Below are 20,273 nucleotides of genomic sequence, written 5' to 3' on the forward strand. Positions count from 1 at the left end.
CCCGAAGTACAATGCACACACAGTCTCAATTGGCTATTGAGCTGGTGAACTTGGAATTGGAAATTATACCACTTACGGGCTCACCAAACCGCAGTGAGGGAGTGACACACACACACACACACGCACAAGTAACAGCCGGCTGATTCGTGGTACAGAAAGCGCCGATGCATATCAAAGCGGGGTTACGGTAATTACAAAAAAAAGAGAAATCCTGATAGATCAACCTGCCTAGCAGGCAGATAGTCCAGCTTCAATTACCAGGTCTCTACTATATACAGAAATCTTACAGGTCAGGAGTACACCTCCTGCTGCTAATGCAGCTGATAGCCTTCTAAAATCCTTTTCGGTAAAGGAACTCTTCAATCGCTTGTTTCACTTCAAACTTCTTCTCCCACAATGGGAAGACGTTGAGCTGTCCTGTCAGCTCGTTGACTTGAATTAAATCGATGCCGAGATCCTTTTTCAGTTCTGCTTTCAGGATCTGAGTGGAAGACACGCCGGATACACAGGAATGCACGCATGCAATCAGACACAGGTGGATACGATATGCACATGAATATACACATACCGTACATGCACCATACACGGCGGGCACAAGTGTTAGTTCAATATCGTCATACGCCGCAAAGTTTTAGGCGGCCGCCAGCTTCACGTGGTGCATGCACCACTGGTCTTTACAGATAGGTGGTCTTGCTTTCGAGCGTTGCGCAAAGCACGAGAGCAACGAGGACGTGTGTTGGATACGGTGTGGGTGGCAGACTGTATAATTATGTTATGACCTGGTATGTATTAAGATCATCTCAGTCGATCTTTCGCCTGGTGCATGTCAGTTGTAATTCTGAGATCCACTATGTAGCTTACCCATAGGTCACCGTCCACACGCCGGATATTGATTTTGCACACTTCACGCATGTTCAAGTAGCGCGTGTACACTGGCAGCTGTCCGAAACGCGTCCGCTTCACAACATAGCCCAAGTCCTTCGGCAGCTCAGCTGTATCGTAGAAACCACACGTGCACACACACAGACACACACACCATGCACACAGACACACACATTCAGTACTACATTGGTGTGCCAACTGGGACTAGGTTGGAGCCTCTTTCACGGGCAAAATGAACACAATGAATATTTCGTCCGAAGCGTTCGACAAACTTCCGACTAGGAATGATAGATACCATTTATGCTGGACTGCAGTACAGTCAGACCTGGTTTAACCGCACACATCCGTTTTCCACAAAAATATCCGGATAGGCGAGGGGACCGGATAACCGAACACCGGCTATGTTGGACGCATCACATATGCTATAAATCTGTAGCCAGCTATTTTCTTCCGGATGGCGAGGGATCCGGATAAAAGAGGACCGGATAAGCGAGGTCTGACTGTACTGCACAATTTGGATGCCCTACTTTGGGTTCAAAAGGTCCACTCAAAACCCTTTTTTTCATTATGAAATGTACCAACTACCCATACGTGCTCCATGTTTTCAAAAAAGAAAAAAAGAAGAGGCTGCGTATCTAACTCGGCCAGCAGCACATTTCGTAATCATTACGCTATGTAACATAACGGATCCTTCTATGGAATGCTACTGCTGGCTATTCGCCTGTGATGAACGAGAAGAACAACTCCTCGGCCCTTTCTGAGGGCCTAGTTCAGTGCAGTACCGTATGTACTACAGATCTGTGTTGGTCTGCTTTTTCCGCAGCATGCATATTATGTAACCATTCAGTGACTGAAGCCTTGAGGCCTAGGCAGTCTCATACAAAGGATACAGTGAGCACACTGTACGGTCAGGACACCCAAGTATGAAAATGCCTACGATGGTGCCTAAGCATGATATTTACCTGGTGGAGGTTGCCAGTTTTTAGGTCGAAGAGGCTCTTTTTCCTCCTCTTTAGCAAGCTCTTCGAGAGCGTCCAGGTCGTCCGTTCTTCCACGCATGGCTCTAAATCTTTTAACTCTCTCTTGAAGAGATTCGACTCTCTTGGCCTCCTTCTTGGAGTATTGTTCAAACATTTTCTCGCCATGCTTGTGAGGATCAAAGTCAAGCCACCATCTCATTCGATCTTTCGCTTGTCTGGCAACGTATGTTCTTGCGAAAACGGATCGCGGTGCTAACGTCGGCCTCAAGGCCGTACAGCACGATGCCAACATCATCAAAGAGCTACCTTTCCATCATCTATAAAATACAATTGTCACTGCTTCATTGCAGATCCTGTCTCGGATTTTACGATTGTTTTCATGTTTTCAATCATGAAATTTTCTCACTCAAACAGCAAATTAATATAAATAATTTTTGCGAACCAAAAAGATCAGAGCCGGCGACGTCACGTGCATAGCCATGCATGACGTAGCTGATCCACACCGTTTTATATTTTAGCGTTTTCCATTGATTGTCATTGATTCATCTCCCTGCTCCAGAACCGTGCCACTGACTTGATAGGTTTTTTTGTCTTTTCTCTCGTCCCTATTTTCGCACTTCCTTTTCCTATTATTTGCATTGAGTGTGTGCCAGCCACCAGAATCCGGCATGGCGGAGGAAGGCCACAGTATCGATGGTCTCGTGCAAGGCTACCCGAAGAAAGACGGTACTTTCGAGTATGGAACGGCTGGGTTCCGAAAAGAGTACGTCTGTGTTTGAAAGATCTGAATATTTATAGTGCAGCTGAATAGGAACGACAAATCCTATCAATCATTACGCCACCTTCTATTTGCTCGCTTTTTTTGCTGGCAAATTTGTGACACTTGAGGTTTCCCAATCAACCCCAACGTTGAGTTGAGATGATTAGAATTGAACACTGGAGATGGTTTTGAATATGTGCAAGAGTACGGGGGTTATGTACTCTTGATAATTACCGTATTATCTCTAATATAAGCACGGTCCTTTATTTTTTCAATGTACCTCCGCCCCGTGCTATTAATGGAGACGTTCCTTTATTGGAGACTGTTCCATTATTATTTCAACCTCATTTCAGAGGCATGTTGCCATGCCAAATTCATGTATGACACACACATTTCAGGGTTTTTTTCGCCGGTACAGATAATGAATTTACACAGTGTGCTTATAATGGAGACTGAGCACTTTATTTTTTGAATGGCGCCCCAAGGTGTTCTATTATTGGAGACGTGCTATTATTGGAGACTGTGCTTATATTAGAGATAATACGGTATAATTATGTAATGCAGTACAAATTGATATTGGGTTCTACACTAATACATGGCTCTATCAATGGTGTGGATAGCTGCGGGAAATGGCCTAGCTAGTTGTGACATGAATTGTGCTCAGAAAGCTCCTTTCCCTCTCTAGGTGTGAATCGTCACTGCCCTTCTATTTGCCACGATGATTCAGTGCGCAAATCTGTGACCTTGCGATGGATTTTTTCATAATATATTTTATCAGCAATGCATATCCATGTAGAAGGAGACAACTTCTTACCCCATGTGCAATCTGCAGTGACATTACCTGTTACACCCCATCCCGTATCATTTGCGCCGGCGAACGTGAACCTCTGAAGGGTCAAGCTCTGCAGTGCTTGTGTCGAACACTTTAACTGGCTGTTGTGGTTACTCTGTAAAGCAGTGAGGACAGTAGAATAATCACTGCGAGGGAAATGGGAAAAAGTACTAGTTGGAGAATGAAAATGCAGTCTGTGAGTTGCCCAACCAGGTCCTGCTTGCTGTGAGGTTCTCATCCGAGATTGGCCGTGCACCCCACTTCACACAAGCACTTCCTTACGTATGCACCCTGTGCCATTCTGTACTGATCGCTGAGCCCGCAGTTGTTTACCGTCATTGTGTAATTGTTTTCATCTGGGGGGGGGGGGGGGGGGGGGTGTTCCCTGTGTCCGATGTATTTATTATTATGATGCGTCACTCCAATTTGTTGTTCTCTTTTTGGTTGTTTTGCAGTGCGGAGGTCATGGATTTCATCGTCATGAGGATGGGACTGTTGGCTGCACTCAGGTCGAAAGTGTGTGGTGGAGGTAAGGCCTAAGGGGAGCGGATTAAGTTGCTGCAGTGCATGTAGCTGTACAAAACCCTGGCAAAGTACACATCATTATGTGTTCTCTTTACAAATGCAAATTGACAATGGCGGTAAGGATGTCTAGGTTATTACCATGACGATAAGGATGTCTAGGTTATAACCATGGCGATAAGGATGTCTAGGTTATAACCGTGGCGATTACAAGACAAGACGAGGGTACCGTTGCTTTGTATAATGTTCTCTGTAGAAGTTTGATTAGATTGGCTCGGGCTCACTCTTCTCCTAGTGCCATCCATACTTTAGTTAGTCTTGCAGGAAGTGGAAGGATTTTTCCAGCCGTGTTGCGACCCACAGTTAAATATAAATTGGAGGGCTACGAGCCTCCTCGTAGCATCCAGGAGCACTGCGCGGATCTGTGACTATTGCGTACCGAATATCTCAAGTAAGAACGTACTTACTGTGCATGACTTAGGCATGCACAGTGTGACTGGATGCGGAGAGGAGGTGAAGTAGAATTGAGAATTCGTGGCCTGGCACGAGGGAAGCATGGTTGCAGCGAATGGGATTTTCGGCCTTCGACCACTTTGGTGGTGGGTCTGATCTACTCACCTCCCACCGCTTTAGGAGCTGCATCTGTGCCTTGATCCACACAGGGTGGTGGCATTCCTACGGATGCAGAAAACTCGGTCTCTAAGCTGAGTCTCACACGAGCTGTGAAATATTTTGCAGGATATATTCCATTGCGAATGTGTGTTGCTAGAATTCGGATGTTTTGTCAGGCATCTTCCATGTATTTTGGTACATGATACTTGTATATTGATGTATGTTGATGCTTGTGTGGCTGTGCAGAAGTCGTCGGATTGGTCATAACTGCCTCTCACAATCCCGTCAAGGTAAGGCCGGACGTAGCCTGTCGGCTGACATATCCATGTACGTTACATGTATCATGTATTGTGTTTCATGTTGTATGATGATGATAATGATGACGACGACAGCATGTTGCAAGGCGGAGGACACCTTGTAACATGCTGTCATCGCCATACATACAGTCAACTTACTTTGCGTATAGCGACACTCGGCTTCCATTGGATACAGTGTCTCTCCTTCAGCCTTGCGACCGATTGCTGTGGACCGAGGTAAAACACTTCTACTGCCACACGGCGTGTGTTCATGCATTAAGTGTCACACCGGTCCTATGTTACATAGTGACAGTGGAGTGTTTTTAGCTGACGAAACTTACATGTTCTGTGTGTGTGTGTGTGTGTGTGTGTGTGTGTGCGTGCGTGTGTGTGCGTGCGCGCGTGCATGCGTATGCGTGTGTTTGTTTGTACATGTACCTGACTGCGGCCTGCAGGACAATGGTGTAAAGCTGGTCGACCCAGACGGCGGCATGATGGCTGAGGCTTGGGAGGAGATTGCGACACACTTGGTCAATGTCAAGTAAGCACTATGCCAAAGGTTCCCTTCATCACTGTATCAGTATCACACATACGTAACATAGCTGCAACTAGCTACTGCCTAGCCGCAACTAATGATAAGAATCCGTTGATTTCATTTGCAGCTCGGGATGACATGCTCCATGCGTACACCAACACACAGCACATGTTCATTGAATCTGCTTTCCTCACTTGTCCGGTGATTTGTGAGATCAAGTGCGTGCAGCTAGGCAAGGCCAGGCGGTTCTGTATGTATCAAGTGTGTGCAGCTAGGCAAGTCCAGGCGGTTCTGTATGTCTGGTTTCCTTTCTGCGTACATGTATGGCTGTTTGTGAAGGCATTCCATGGGGAAAACCCTGTGTGCTTTCTTTGTATCATGCGCTACAGTGGGGTACAGTGGAGCACTATGCTATGTGACATACTATGTTTGTGTGCTGCGATGGTGGAATGTTGTTTGTTGCAGTGACGGCGATGTGGCGGGAGCTGTGGGTGACATTGCAAAGCGTTTCAACGTTGACGATGCCGCTACTGGCTGTGTTTACATTGGCCGTGATACGAGGTGAGAAACAAACGAACTGACTGAAGGACGGACGGACAAACCCGGTGCAGCAGTGCATTTCAGTGTGCTTTCTCCTGACAGTTATTAGTAACCCATGCATTGACTGTAGTTCTTACTGTTATCCTCAAGTGTGTGCGATGACTTGACTTGGTGGACACGGGGTGTTCCATGATCTTTCACATCTTTTTTTGTGGCCTTGGACATGCTTGAATGTATGGGTACTCTGCGTACCTGGGCTTCATTTCTCCAGCCTTGGACATGCGTGGACGCACACCCCTAAATCAGTCCTGGTGATGTCCTAGATAGGACATCACGGAACCCAGCATGCCCCAGCATACATACTATGCTGTTCCCATAGTTATCGTGACACGTGACTCAAAACTTTGTGTCCCGTCCGAGGAAGATGAACATGTCGCACTCAAAACAAACGCAACGAAGGCCTTCCGTCTCAAAAGTAATTATTATTAGTTGTCGTTCTCCTGGCGGCTTGCCTCAAGCGAGTCGAGATTCGTATCTTGCCTATTGCCTTCACGAATTTTATTTTCCTCGTCGTGGAGTACGCCTGGACAAAGGAACTGGCAAGCGAATCGTTTTGGTCACATTGAAAATTGCAAGTGCACAAGAGGATTGGCGAAGCAATTTGTGTTCGCACTTTCAGCAGAGCAGTAGCTGCTGCTGCGATAAAGTTTTTACTTTCGCCATTGGCTTCAGGCAGCAGAAGGATCTGGCTGAAAGCGATGGCGATACGTCCATGACCACTACGTCCTGGGTTGATATCCAAGAAAGACCGTCCAAGGTCCAGTTTTAGCCAAGAGCTGTCGTATCCAAGAAATCAAAAACGCCGACAGCAAGCTTTGGCCAAATAATATCTTCCAGGCAGTGATTTACGGGCCTAGCGCCTGCTGGCTCGTCTTCCTCCTCTGCATGGCCAGGTTTGGGGCGAAATGAACGCACGGGGCATGAAGAAACATTCCAAAGGCAACATATTCAAAATAATTATTAGAACCAATCGTTTCCAAAGAAGCGCCGCGTGGCTACGAGAAACCCCACATGAAATCCCCAAACGAAAACGGCCATTCGGTCAGGTATTCGATGGAGAATCGAATATACACAACCTCAATCCCCGCCGATGTCTGATATTCTCCGCCTATTCCCTCAAACTTGACCAATTCGGAAAGAAATCCATCGCCATTACGATCGTGCATCCTCCACATACATTCAGAAATGGTCACGCAGCACTTCTTTTCATCGCATGTGCGCGACTGACGCTTCCATGACAACTCTGGGACAGGTAACCAATCAGACTCATTCAGAGTGCGACGTCCTAGATAGGACATCTCCCCGACTGTAAATGCCCTGTGCCAAGTGTACACCTGAACTACAAGTATGTACACTGCTGTGCAGTGTATGTGAGCCTTGCTTGATTGGTAGCATGTTGTTGAGGAGATCAGTAGGTAACTACTGACTTACTGTGCGTCCAGAACTCTACCAACCGGGTTATGGTTGTAGCCAGGAACACTGTTGCACTATTCTCAACACAGCGTGACCTCCGCCTTGTCACCTGCTGTTATCCCCTGAACAGTACAGTGTAGTGCAGTACATGTGCTGCTTGTTGTCTGTGTCCACTGTTGCTCCAGACCCAGCAGTGACCGATTGCTGCAAGCTGCTATGCAGGGTGTTTCCGGCATACCCAATGTGTCCAGTCAAGACTTTGGTGAGCAGTACGCATCAGTACGCACTGGTACATTGGTGCATTAGTGTGCTGGTATACTTGCACATTGTTACCTTGGTGCATTGGAACATTGCTGTCATCATTTGTCATCACTTGCATGTACCATTGTGCTATTCTCTGTGCGTGCACTGGTGGAAAAGCTCCACAGCCTCCAAGCAGTGTACGCTAGTATAGTGCTAACTGTTAGATCTTGTCTGGAAGCTGAAGTGCGTGTGTCGGTGCATGACCAGGCAGCATTTCAACTTAGGCACCTACAGTGCTGCTCAATGAAATCCAGCCGCGTCGCTCAAGTACACGCCGGTAGACCTGCGAACACTGGGCTGCGAAATGGTGCAAGGTGCAAACTTGAGTGACGTGACTGGATTTCATTGAGCAGCACTGTAGTAGTTTGTTGTAGTATCGTGCCATCGAGTATGACCTATGTACTAGTACACTTTTCCTCAACTGTGTACGCACAATTGTTCTCCACCGCCTTTGTCTGCAGGTGTTGTGTCGACGCCCCACCTACACTTTCTTGTGCGTGCACATAACCTCAAGCAGAGCTCAGACTACTGGAATGTTATCGGAGAGAACTACCAGCTAGTGGCCAAGTCCTTGCCGGTAAGTACATGTTTCGTGTGTAACCTGTGTGCTTTGCAGTATGACCAGCGTGCCTTTGCAGTATGACCAGTGTGCCCATGATCATTGACCGGTGTGTGTTTGAAGTATGACCAGTGTGCCCTTGCAGTATGACCAGTGTGCCCTTGCAGTATGACCAGTGTGCCCTTGCAGTATGACCAGTGTGCCCTTGCAAGTATACAGTACTGAGTACTAAGTAGGACTGTAAACTTGATTCATACGTTACGCTGGCTAGTGTCCAGGATAGGACTAGGTGAAAGATGGTAGGACTGTAAAAGCCCTACATGTAACGAAGTGCTAATTCTAACGAGATAACGAGGAGAAATCTGTCGTTAAAATAGAAAACGTTATACAGAAATCGATATTTATACTGTTGCTATTGAGCGTTGAGAATGAGTGAGAATTGCTACTTTTGGTACACGTAAACCGGTCAATTTAAGGAAATGGGTGTATACGTGGCTGGTTAGAATAATGGCTTTTACAGTACCTTTTACAGTGGCCTGTGTGCTGGATAATATAACCATGAATAGAGTGGCTCTATGCATAGCATTTAAATATTTTATGCTCTACCATTCTATGGTTATTGTAGTTTGCCAAGACTGTAAGCTTGCCTTCTGTGAGCAGACGTTTAGCGGGCCACTCGTGCGCACGTGTGTGTATGTGTAAGTTTGTTTATGTGTGTGTGTTTGTGTGTGTGTGTATGTGTGTTTCCATGCGTACGTGCGTACGTGCACGTGTGTGTGTGTGTGTGTGTGTGTGTGTGTGTGTGTGTGTATGTGTGTGTGTTCAGATATCCGATGGCAGTGCGTATACGGGAGATGTTCTTGTTGACGGTGCTAACGGTGTGGGTGCTGGCTGTGCAGTGCAGCTCAACAAAGCGTGTGGTGACTACTTGAACCTGAGCGTTATCAATGATGGCACCACAGGTGTGCTCAATCTCGATGTGAGTACCGTACCTGGTATACACGTTGTAACTATCATGGTATAACTGCAGGAGGCCAACATGTTAGTGCGTGTTGTTTTCAGGCATGTGTTCCAAACATGCTTCTATAAAATAGATGTTATGAGATAGCATGACACTTAACACAGCCAAGGGCATCTAGGGGGTCACTCACATGTACGTTCAAACAGGTACGTTCGGGCCTGGTTTATATCTGGCTTTGGAAAAATTTTCATTGCTATCAGGTTCGGCCTCATTTTCTCTGTGCTGCGCTGATGAGTCCACAAAGGACGAAGCAGTTCTGTCCGCATATTGAGTGTACGTTCAAACATGTTGTCCAAGGCTGGAGATGAAAGCTCATGTACAACAAGTGTTCATGTCTGCTGTGTATTTCCAGTGTGGTGCAGACTATGTCAAGTCCAATCAACGAGAGCCACCGAGTAAGTGTCTGAATGTCATGTCACTGTGCGAGACATATGCGCTGCAAGTTGCAAGCGTTAGTTTGTCAATCGCACTACTGTAGCTTGCTGTGATCATGTTGCTGTAGGCACCATTGTAGCTCTGCAGGACTACTAGCCTGGTCTTAAACTAGTGTATCTGTGTCAGTGTGATGCTCTCAGTAGAGCCCATGCGTGTGCTAGTAGTCTAGTACCCAGGAACACGTTCAAAGGTGTTGTGTATATCTACGGTTGTTGTCTACAATTTGACACGGACTGAAGTCAATAGATGCTTTGAGCTTGTTAAGACTTCTTTGTCCTCTTGTGTCTTGTGCATAGATCACGAGTTTCTTCCCAACCAGCGCTGTTGCTCGTTTGACGGTGATGCTGATCGTATTGTCTACTTTTCCAAAGGTACTTGCAACTCTTTCTTAGTGAGCATTGTACTCGTAATCGACGAGGAGACAACAATTTAAATGCCTTTTAAAATTAACGATATTTTAACTCGGATACTGAGCCAGTAATATTAGAATGTAAAAAAAGAGAAGAAAACACATGAGAACGAGTTATGCAGCAACTATCCACGACTGTAACAAGATGATAAACAGCCAGAAAGTGCGATAATAGGGCACACAGCTTGTGCACATTTTCGCTGCGCTCGCCTTCCCCTCTTCGGTCCTACGTAACCATGAACCTTTTAAGCTGGAAGGCTTTTGGTTTGCGCACTGGAGGTATGTTAGAGCTAGGTCTCAGGTCGCTCAATGTCTCAGCAGCCTGTCAGTTTTGTGCCCTATTATCGCACTTTCCGACTGTTTATCGTTTTCGTTCCCTTCTTCTCCAAATACTACTGTAGAACAGGGAATGATGGAAATAAGCTGAGAGACTACAACTATAAAGAAAAGAAGTTCAGAGATACATCACTCCAATTATGTGTAGAAGTGACACGAAAAAAATTAGATGTGAAAAGTCAAGAAAACAGCATGCAAATCCAATAAGTGACAAAAACGTACTAGTAGTGACAAGAACAAGAGAGAAAATATCAAGAGATCATGGGATCTGTTTCGCACCTTCACGACGAACAGTGCCAAACAACTGCAAAGACAACACATTCTCCTTCTGAAGACAAAGCTCAGGGTCTAACTTACGTATGTACAAAGCTTCCAACACGGCAAGATGTAACAAAGACCTACCACGCGACGAAACAGAGAATACATCATCGGAATACCACTCACGACAACTAGCACTGCCCGACAGGTGACACTTGATTGCCGATGTTCTGTTTCCCTGACCCGACGACTTGGCCGTTGTCACGTCCAATCCTGCCGCTTGCCGCTTTTATAATAAAGTAATGTATATAATATTATGTAATATGTACAGGCCGACTGCATCTTCACAGGTGGAGTCCTCACACCTTCAACCGTGCAACATGGTACTGTCGCGGTACAGCATTGGTACCAAACAAGACAGACTCGGACAACGAAAAATGACGAATCAAAAACATAGACAGATAACGAGCACACGAAAACAATGGTACACCACTGGACACAACAGACAGGACAGCACCATACTTCTCACCATGACTATGACTATCAAGCACACACACACACACTAGCACTGGACGAAACAACGAACAAGACGGTGAACGGGGTAGACACAACAACAGACATAGACATGTTGGATTTGCTGGTAGCAGCTGCACCCTGCCTTTCCTCCACCACAGACTCCCAACTTGAAGCAGTGGTGAGGAAGTGCTCCTTGGCGATGGCCACATCGATGCTTCCTTGGCCACAGCAGCTACAGCTTCCTCTACAGAGAAAAGGCCATCAAACTCTGTTGCATCGTAAACAGAGTTGCCTCTCGCCATGCAGTGGAGGTAACAGCCCTCAAAGCGCACATCCGGTGGTTGGCCGGCCTCCGGCAGCATCAGCTCTTGCCTAGAAGCAGCATCCTTCAACACCAAGGCAATCACTGTGCATACACTGCTGCCAGACCGTCCTCCAATGCGACTTTGACAGCACTAAGTAGGGAGGAAATACTCGGTGAAATCACCGGCTGAAACCATGGTTAGACTGGAGGGACAGCCAGTGGCAGTGGAGACAAAATGGTCACTAAGCTTCTGGATGGTGCCAGCATGCTTAAAGGGGAAGTTAAGGCAAAAATTAAAATTTCACCAGTTGTAGTCTTCGGGGTGCTGAGTCGAATGGTCGTGGTCCGAGGAAGCTGAGACGCTCCCTTCCTACTTGAATCCCAATCGAACTCGCGCACTTCCACCGAAACTGGGTGACTGCGCCCTACTAGATAGGGATTTGTATGCGAAATGTCACTAAAAGCGCCATTTCGTTCTTATAAAAGCACGGATGACCGCGATTGGCCCATATCTTGTAGTCTTTTGGACGCTGAGTCGACTGGTTTTGGTCCGAAAAGGCTGCGATGCAGCGTTCCTCCTTTATTCCCAATCGAACATGGTTGAACAAGCGGTCACGTGCTCCTGGGTGCCCAAATCACCTGGTCACCACGCGAGCAGGCGACAACTTTCACACCAAGGTTCAACTCGAGTTTAACTCGAGTGACAGGACTGCACCCAAAAAAGATCAAACAGGCTAGTAAGTTGTCGCCTGCTGGCGTGGTGACCAGGTGATTTGGGCACCCAGGAGCACGTGACCGCTTCTTCAACCATGTTCGATTGGGAATAAAGGAGGAACGCTGCATCGCAGCCTTTTCGGACCAAAGCCAGTCGACTCAGCGTCCAAAAGACTACAACATATGGGCCAATCGCGGTCATCCGTGCTTTTATAAGAAGGAAATGGCGCTTTTAGTGACATTTTGCATACAAATCCCCATCTAGTAGGGCGCAGTCACCCAGTTTCGGTGGAAGTGCGCGAGTTCGATTGGGATTCAAGTAGGAAGGGAGCGTCTCAGCTTTCTCGGACCAAGACCATTCGACTCAGCACCCCGAAGACTACAACTGGTGAAATTTTAATTTTTGCCTTAACTTCCCCTTTAATGACCCTTGCCTTGCCACTAGTGGTGGGCTCAGATAACAGTGCCTTCAGGCGGGAGGAGCCATTGCGGTTGAACGCTGAAGGGGAAAGACCATCAGACTCTTCTACGGCACGTACACGCACGCACACCGCACAATCTCGGGACCTGGTGTTTCTTGTACTGGTTCTAGGAAGTAGTGAAACTCACTGACCTAGATTATTATTGAAGACTATTCTAAATACACTGTGAGGTATACCAGTTGCGCAGCAAAAGCTCGCACGGGCTATCGAAGGCTAGTAATTAAGGTATTAGAGTAGTCCAACCAGCTGAACACAGCAGCACGAGAAATTACATGACTAGGTAAACACTAGGATCTGACCCGTATGATCAACAATGTAGTTAACAACGATGAGAGTGTGCTCTTATCGTAATTGAGCGGCCCAGATGTTCCAATCAATTATTTCTAACATGCTATCCTTGCAACCCAATCTACTTATCTATCATGAACAATGTAATACTTGTACCACAAAGCAATACCGTGCACTAGACTCTAAATACATGACACCACAGTCATCAGTATTAAACCAATGCATGCAAGCAAGATCAGCAGTTATCCTTCATCACCTCCGCCTGATCGCATGCGAAAGCGGGCAGGCGGGCAGGCGGTCGAATGGCAGACCTGTCTCGCAACACTCGCTCATCTGGAGTATCGCTACTCGGCGAGAACACTACGTATGGCCCGCTGTCATCACTCTCTTCTCCAGCCGATTCCTCCTCTGTAACATGGCGAGGCTCATCTGCTGGGTCCGAGGAAGGTGCAGCTGGCACGTCACGCTTCAGCAGGTCGATGTTGATGACCTTCTCCTGCAAAACACCCTTGAACCTCCGCCAGATGACTACTGTCGATCCTGACAAGACCTTCTTGATACGCCAGCCACATTGGTATGGAGGAGTACACTTCTGGCGCCTCTTTGGCTGCTGGAGGAGGACGCTATCATCAGGCGCGAACGGGCACTCATGCTCGGATTCACAGTGGTCTTTCTCGGACATCTCCGCATCAAGCAGGTCGCGCACTCTCGCACACCTCGCTGCATGCTCGTCCTGCCACGCTCTGGGATCGGTTAGGTTGATGCGGGCGCTCACCAATGCTCGAGGCTGCCACCCGATCATTGCTTTCATTGGTGAAATGCCGATGGCGCTGTGGATGCGGCTGTTGTAGTAATGTATCAGCACCGGGAGCTCGGCGAGCCAATCCGTTGATTCTTCCAGGACCTTCCTTATGAGGCCGAGCAGCGTGCGATTAAAACGCTCAGCCATGCCTTGCGTCTGTGGGTGCCTGACAGCTCCTGTCTTGACCTCAACACCAAACACACGCAGAAGGGCCTTGACAATAGAGAGGTTCCGCACTACGTAAAGTTGAGCAACTTTACGTTAGTGGGCGGGAAAAACCCGTGAATTCGCGAGTTTGCACTCCACTTACGGAAAGTTGTCTACGTAGAGTACGTAGATAGTGCTCTGATAACGTAGCTGGTCCGTAAGTGGATTGGGGTACAAATTTATGACTCTCTCCCCAGGGCGATCTGGTCGTACACTGCCATGTTCGGAGTTGCCAAGGGCAGCTACGTGATTTGAAAACTCCGTATGGCGGAACCCAGATCGGCATCCAGTTTACGTAAGACTTTCCGTAGATCGACTACGGTTTTTACTAACGTAATTACGTTATGCGGAACCTCTCTAATGTAGTTGCGGAACTCCCGGCCATTGTCCATCCGGATTACATCTGGCGTTCCCCATCTACAGCACAACTCGACAATGGCATCGGCCACGCTCGCACCATCATGCCGACGCAACGGGACAACTTCGGCGTACTCCGTCAGGGCATCAACGCAGACCAAGACGCAGTGGATTTCCCCGCTCTTGCTCGCCCCAAGCTCCAAGGTGTCGATCTGAACACAGCCCCACGGTCTCCCGGGCATATCTGGTCGTGTCGCTGGCGCCGCTTGTCCTCCTGCGGCGTTCGCAGCCTTGCAACGCTGGCAGCTGCGGACATGTTGCTGGCATTTCTCGGCCATGCATGGTAGGTAGCAGCGTTCACGCAACATCTCGTACATATTCTGCCATGAGGCATGGCCGGAGTTGGTGTGGGCAGCGCTAATAACAGACTCTTCCGCGGATTTAGCGATGACAGGAACGAGGATTTCACCCTCAACAGGCAGCTTAACGCTTCGGAGCAGGACGCCATCCTCGACGACGAGCTGACTTGCCACGCTCCTGTAACCAACATCACAAACCGCCGATCGGGTAGCCACTTGGCTGGCGACACGCTGCACCACTTCGTCTTCCAGCTGGGCTGCCGCCACGGCGTCAAACGAAATTGGGCCAACAACTGTCGTTTCGCACACAGCGCCGGCGGTGACGTCGGGAATGCTACCCACGGATCGAGTAAGCCAGACGCTTGGAACTCGGGTCAGGGCATCTGCAATGTTGGAATCAGACGACACCCAAGCAACATCCACTGCTGCTCCAATCGTGTCAATCATATCGCTGACAATGTGTAGGCGCCTCTGCACCAACAGGTCATGCAAGCCAGTGGTCTTCACTCGTCGGACATCGTTGATCACTTGCTTCAGCCACCCGAAGACGGTCTTGGAATCAATCTTCAGCGTAATCCGCTTTGCATTCCACTTCGCAGCCAGATTGAGACCCAGGATGGCCGCCTCCAATTCGGCAATATTGATGTGCCTCTTGTCCTGGTGTGGTCGTAGCTGCGTGGTATCCTCCACCACCTTGCCGTCAACCTCCAGGGCAGCACCAAGGGCCAGGCCGGACGCATCACACCACACCGTCCATGTGTTGCTGTCGCCAGCAGAGATGCTCCACGTTCCCTTTGCTGGGTCGACTTCGGCTAGCTGCTTCTCAAGCTCCTCGCAGCAGACCTGGATAGCCGGTGGGACTGGATCATCCCAGGACGCATCGTCCGCCGAAGCTGCTCTCTTCAAGAAACTGCAGGCAGGTCGCAGCCATGAGCATACCGGGTAGTGGCTTGTCAGTCGTCCACACCATTGGAAGATTCTCCTCCTAGTTGCCGGACGCTCCAAGGTCATGGCAGCTGGCTCCTTTCGCGACCAGGACGTGTCACCACTAGAAGACTTGGTCAGCTGGAGGCCAAGGACTCGAGCCTCTGCCAGTTGCTCTGCGGGCTTGGTTGGTAGGCCGAACTCATGCAGTGCACCAGACACCTTCGGCACCAGGGCACTAGGAACCAGCAGGTCGTCATAGTAGTTATCAACTCCAGGATACGGCTGGGTGACGTACTTCACAACGGCATCCCTAAATTTGGGCGCTACCGCCAACCCGAATCCCATTCTCGTCATGACGTGAGCTTCTCCCTTCCAAAGCACGACTTGGTAGCGGTACAGCGCCGGGCTAACCCGGATCTGGAGGTATGCCTTCCTAATGTCGAGCAGAGCATAATCCTCTCCTGCCTGACGCCATCGACGTAGCGTGTCACCGCAGACTGGTGGGTCAAAACCAGGGTCAGAGTGGAGCTTTTTATTCAAGTGACGGTAATCCAGGCACGGCCTCACCGGCGTCGTCTTGTGTTCTTGCGGAACACCGATGGGCGGCAGCACACATGCTGGCTCGCCATGTAGCTTCGGGTCGTGCTTGATCAGCCAGCCGTTGTCTTTCCAGGATTGCACCTCACTAACAAACAGGCGCTCTTGCTCCGGAGTCAGGTTCGTCCTGCTGTACTCTCCGATACCCGGGCCGAGCGGCATTGCAGGAGGTTCACCATCGAGCCACTTCCAGGTCAACTCCCATTGCTTCTCAGCAGGGCTCCAGGTCACGTCGCCGTCCGCAATACTGAGCATAACCTTGCCCTCGTCAGTGGTGCTGACTTTCACCCGACGCGACGGATGGCCAGATCGACCATCATCATCCTGCCCCTTCGGGGACAGCCGATCGGCAGTGGCTGCAACAGTGTCGCTGGCTGCGGCTCCAAACACAACTCCGCAAAGCTGTCCATCACTACTATACTTCAGTTGCAACCCACCGCACCGCGAAGCGACATCCGCTCCAATCAGCACGTCAGCACGGACAGTGCTTAGGCTTTCAACTACAAGCGCTCGTACCTTGACTCTGGGAAGGTTGACAGGCCCGTCGTTTCGCTCTAGAAGGACCTCTAGATGCCCCAGAACTTCGATTCGATTGCCGTCCAGAGCCACAAGGTTGGTCTCGAGAGTGTCTGGGCCGTCGTACGTGAGGCTGCTGCGGTCCGCGAATGCACGGCTGATCAACGTCCTCGTCGAGCCCGTGTCTACAACCGCTTGTCCGCGTGCACGTGCGCTCACAATGGACGATTCCTTGCCGGCGTTGTCACCAGACGCTGCACTTACACCAACGAAGATTTTTACCAGCTGGCCTGACTTCTCGCTCCCATGTACAGGCAGCGCTCCTCCGCAGGCTCACGTCGTTCCACAGAACATTCCTGCGGGGAAGACGTGCGGGCTGCCGATGGTGATGGCTGACCGGTGACTTTGCTTGACCTCTGGGCCTCCCAGGCCCTCCGTTCTTCGCAGTCTGCTTTCAAGTGACCAGGCTTGTCGCAGAAGAAACAAGTGAGGCCAGGCCGCACGCCACTTGTACCCCCCGCCGCTGAGCTCCTCCAAGCACCGCGATCGTAGCCGGACTTCGCCTCCGGGCAGTTTCGCCGCACGTGGCCAAGCTTATTGCCACGGAAGCAAAGCACACTCTGCGTACCAGAGCCTGCCGGCCCGCGGCCACTCGCGCCACTTGCAGCTGAAACAACATCATCCTCAGTTCCAGTTTGCTGCAATGCTCGAACCAACTGCAGGCACAACGATACGTCGTCGCCTTTTCCAACCAGAGCAAGGCGCACTTGCTGCGCCATGGATGAAGGTAAGCCGTCCAGGATTTGCTCTACGAGCACGCTGTCTGCATCCGCGCCACTTCCAAGGCCTGCCACCGCTGCTAGCCTCCTAAGGTCGGCAATGTACCCATCTGGGGATTCATCCAGCTGCAAGCGGCGCGCAACAAACAGCTTGTATGCCTGCGACTTCGTGAGGCAAAACGCTTCTTTCATTCTTTTCTCTACTTTGTCCGGTTTCTTTTGGTCCGCGTCGTCCATGGCGTTGTAAACCATAAACGCATCGCCGTCCAAGTAGAGCGGAAGCTGCGCCATCTTCTTGTCGTCTGAGTCCCACTTCTGGTTTGTGGCCAAGAACGCGAACTTGGCCCAAAACACCTCCCAGCTGTCGCCCTTCCCTCTGTAGGGGCGCAAGAACCCTTCAATCTTCGCCGCCATACTCCTCACCGGACCTCTCTCTAGGAAAACCCACAGCAGTACGTTCTGCCTATCCCGGGTTTCGGCACCAAGAGCTGAAGGGGAAAGACCATCAGACTCTTCTACGGCACGTACACGCACGCACACCGCACAATCTCAGGACCTGGTGTTTCTTGTACTGGTTCTAGGAAGTAGTGAAACTCGCTGACCTAGATTATTATTGAAGACTATTCTAAATACACTGTGAGGTATACCAGTTGCGCAGCAAAAGCTCGCACGGGCTATCGAAGGCTAGTAATTAAGGTATTAGAGTAGTCCAACCAGCTGAACACAGCAGCACGAGAAATTACATGACTAGGTAAACACTAGGATCTGACCCGTATGATCAACAATGTAGTTAACAACGATGAGAGTGTGCTCTTATCGTAATTGAGCGGCCCAGATGTTCCAATCAATTATTTCTAACATGCTATCCTTGCAACCCAATCTACTTATCTATCATGAACAATGTAATACTTGTACCACAAAGCAATACCGTGCACTAGACTCTAAATACATGACACCACAGTCATCAGTATTAAACCAATGCATGCAAGCAGGATCAGCAGTTATCCTTCAACGCCAACTCTCAAGTCCTCTAACTGAAGGCCGGCGTTGGCAACTTTCTCGACCATAAAAGCTGTCAAAGCCGACCTTGGTATCTTGGAGCTAATGGCGTCTGCCACTAGTTTCCACTGCCGAGTGAAGACGTGCACGTTGTACGCGGACTGCATAGTGGCCCCATGCCGGATCCACCTGGGACGGTCTGCAACCTTGTCAATCAGCGCAGACAAGGCACCCACATCTGCAGCAGCATTGTGGGCATCATACCGCTGCCCGGCGAATTGCAGATGCAGGTCTTCCTGACTTGCATCCCGGGTGCTCAGCCTTCATGACAACCAAAGTGTCGACAACACCGACCACAACGTTCAAGAATCGCTGGAGGTGACCCTCCAGCTTTTCGAACAATATCCTGCAGTCAAAGTTGCGGACATTGTGGCCAACAAGCACGAGTTTGCTGCCGATGCTTTCAAGCCACAAGAGAAACTTCTCCAGATCTACAGACAATGATGCTGTGATCAGGGGGGGGGGGGGGGGGGGGGTGCTGACCCTTTCTAAAAAAGCTGCTTCTCACTGTTGGCGGAGACGACCGTGAAGAGGCCTTTTGCATCCGAGGCACGGCTGCAAATTGGTTGCTCCGAAAGAACATAGATGTCAAACTCACTCTGCTGACAAGTTGTGCAAGATACCGAGATTCCTGTCCATCTGGGAAAGTCCTTTCTTGTATTAGTGGCTGTGTGTTGCTGGTGCTTCATGCCTTCTTTCCGTTTCCCCTTCACTGAATGTGTGTGTTGTTGGTGCAGATGGTGATAACGTGTTTCATCTGCTTGATGGAGACAAGATTGCTGTGCTGGTGAGTGGCCCTAGTTGTCTTTTCGTGTATTTCACTTTCTCTCTTCCAATCCAATACCATCAGCTGATGGGAGAAGGATCTGCTGCCCTCAGTTGATGGGAGTTGGTCCATGTACTTTGTCAAATTTGAACCAGGGACACCGCTGCTGTACCGGCTTGATACAGCACTCAATATCTACATTGTAGTGCTCTTTTTTTCTGGGTCTGTGTGTCTGTCTGAGTGTCTGTCCCTCTCTCTGCCTGTCTCTATCTGTCTCTCTCTCTCTCTCTCTCTCTCTCTCTCTCTCTCTCTCTCTCTCTCTCTCTCTCTCTCTCTCTCTCTCTCTCTCTCTCTCAGATTGCTGAGTTCATCATGGAGCTTCTTGAAGCAGCAAGCCTGCACTTGAATGTTGGTATGTTGCGCAAGGCACTGGCCTGTATGTATGTTGAGTAATTATGTACATGTATGTAGTGTTGCTTGTCCACAAGACTCATACAGTCTGTATTGATGGGAGTCTTTACTTGCCGTTAGCGTTCTGGCTGGTTACCAGCTCATGCTGGGCGTACATTGGGGCTGCAAGCAAGCCATGGCAGGGGCGTCGGACACGGTACGGTCACTACGGTATTGACCGTACCACTTTGTGCTCCAGGTACCCCGTGAATCAATAAAATACACTGATCTGGACTCTAAGGGTGCGTTCTTATATTCTCTAGCTTCTTGGAGAAGAAGAAAACCGAAGTCGAAGAAACTAGTATAATCAAAGAACGGGTCTCGAAGAATTCGGAGATATTTTCCACATGTCAAGCAGTATGAAGCGCTAAAAGGGCCGCGATCTTGAGTGCCACGA

At 49.3% G+C, this 20,273-nt stretch overlaps 2 protein-coding genes across 2 annotated transcripts in view; one reads left to right on the forward strand and one right to left on the reverse strand.

Moving 5' to 3' along the window:
• Positions 1 to 36: 36 nt before the first annotated feature.
• LOC135813837 (uncharacterized) lies at positions 37 to 2,242 on the reverse strand. Its single transcript, XM_065326856.1, has 3 exons — positions 1,845 to 2,242; positions 862 to 992; positions 37 to 481 (listed from the first exon to the last, which is right to left on the reverse strand). Exons 1-3 carry the CDS (start codon positions 2,155 to 2,157, stop codon positions 332 to 334), a joined length of 594 nt encoding a protein of 197 aa, XP_065182928.1. The 5' UTR covers positions 2,158 to 2,242; the 3' UTR covers positions 37 to 331.
• Positions 2,243 to 2,419: 177 nt separating this feature from the next.
• Positions 2,420 to 20,273, forward strand: part of LOC135813838 (phosphoacetylglucosamine mutase-like) — a 28,944-nt gene continuing 11,090 nt past the window's right edge. Inside the window, exons 1-12 of the mRNA XM_065326857.1 lie at positions 2,420 to 2,625; positions 3,910 to 3,983; positions 4,835 to 4,878; positions 5,340 to 5,425; positions 5,885 to 5,980; positions 7,618 to 7,694; positions 8,197 to 8,312; positions 9,121 to 9,273; positions 9,668 to 9,710; positions 10,047 to 10,121; positions 19,398 to 19,447; positions 19,784 to 19,838. Of these exons, the coding sequence (XP_065182929.1) occupies positions 2,531 to 2,625; positions 3,910 to 3,983; positions 4,835 to 4,878; positions 5,340 to 5,425; positions 5,885 to 5,980; positions 7,618 to 7,694; positions 8,197 to 8,312; positions 9,121 to 9,273; positions 9,668 to 9,710; positions 10,047 to 10,121; positions 19,398 to 19,447; positions 19,784 to 19,838 (964 nt within the window). The 5' untranslated portion in view covers positions 2,420 to 2,530. The remainder of the gene's footprint in view (positions 2,626 to 3,909; positions 3,984 to 4,834; positions 4,879 to 5,339; positions 5,426 to 5,884; positions 5,981 to 7,617; positions 7,695 to 8,196; positions 8,313 to 9,120; positions 9,274 to 9,667; positions 9,711 to 10,046; positions 10,122 to 19,397; positions 19,448 to 19,783; positions 19,839 to 20,273) is intronic.

Source organism: Sycon ciliatum, chromosome 4 (assembly GCF_964019385.1).
Source record: "Sycon ciliatum chromosome 4, ocSycCili1.1, whole genome shotgun sequence".
In the NCBI taxonomy this organism is placed as follows: domain Eukaryota; kingdom Metazoa; phylum Porifera; class Calcarea; order Leucosolenida; family Sycettidae; genus Sycon; species Sycon ciliatum.

Excerpts from the sequence above, each read along its gene's own strand:
- LOC135813837 (XM_065326856.1), bottom strand. The coding sequence starts at position 2,157 with ATGATGTTGGCATCGTGCTGTACGGCCTTGAGGCCGACGTTAGCACCG. Across the intron at positions 993-1,844 it reads AAACTGGCAACCTCCACCAG|CTGAGCTGCCGAAGGACTTG; the intron begins GTAAATATCATG and ends TCTACGATACAG. Across the intron at positions 482-861 it reads GTGTGGACGGTGACCTATGG|ATCCTGAAAGCAGAACTGAA; the intron begins GTAAGCTACATA and ends TCTTCCACTCAG.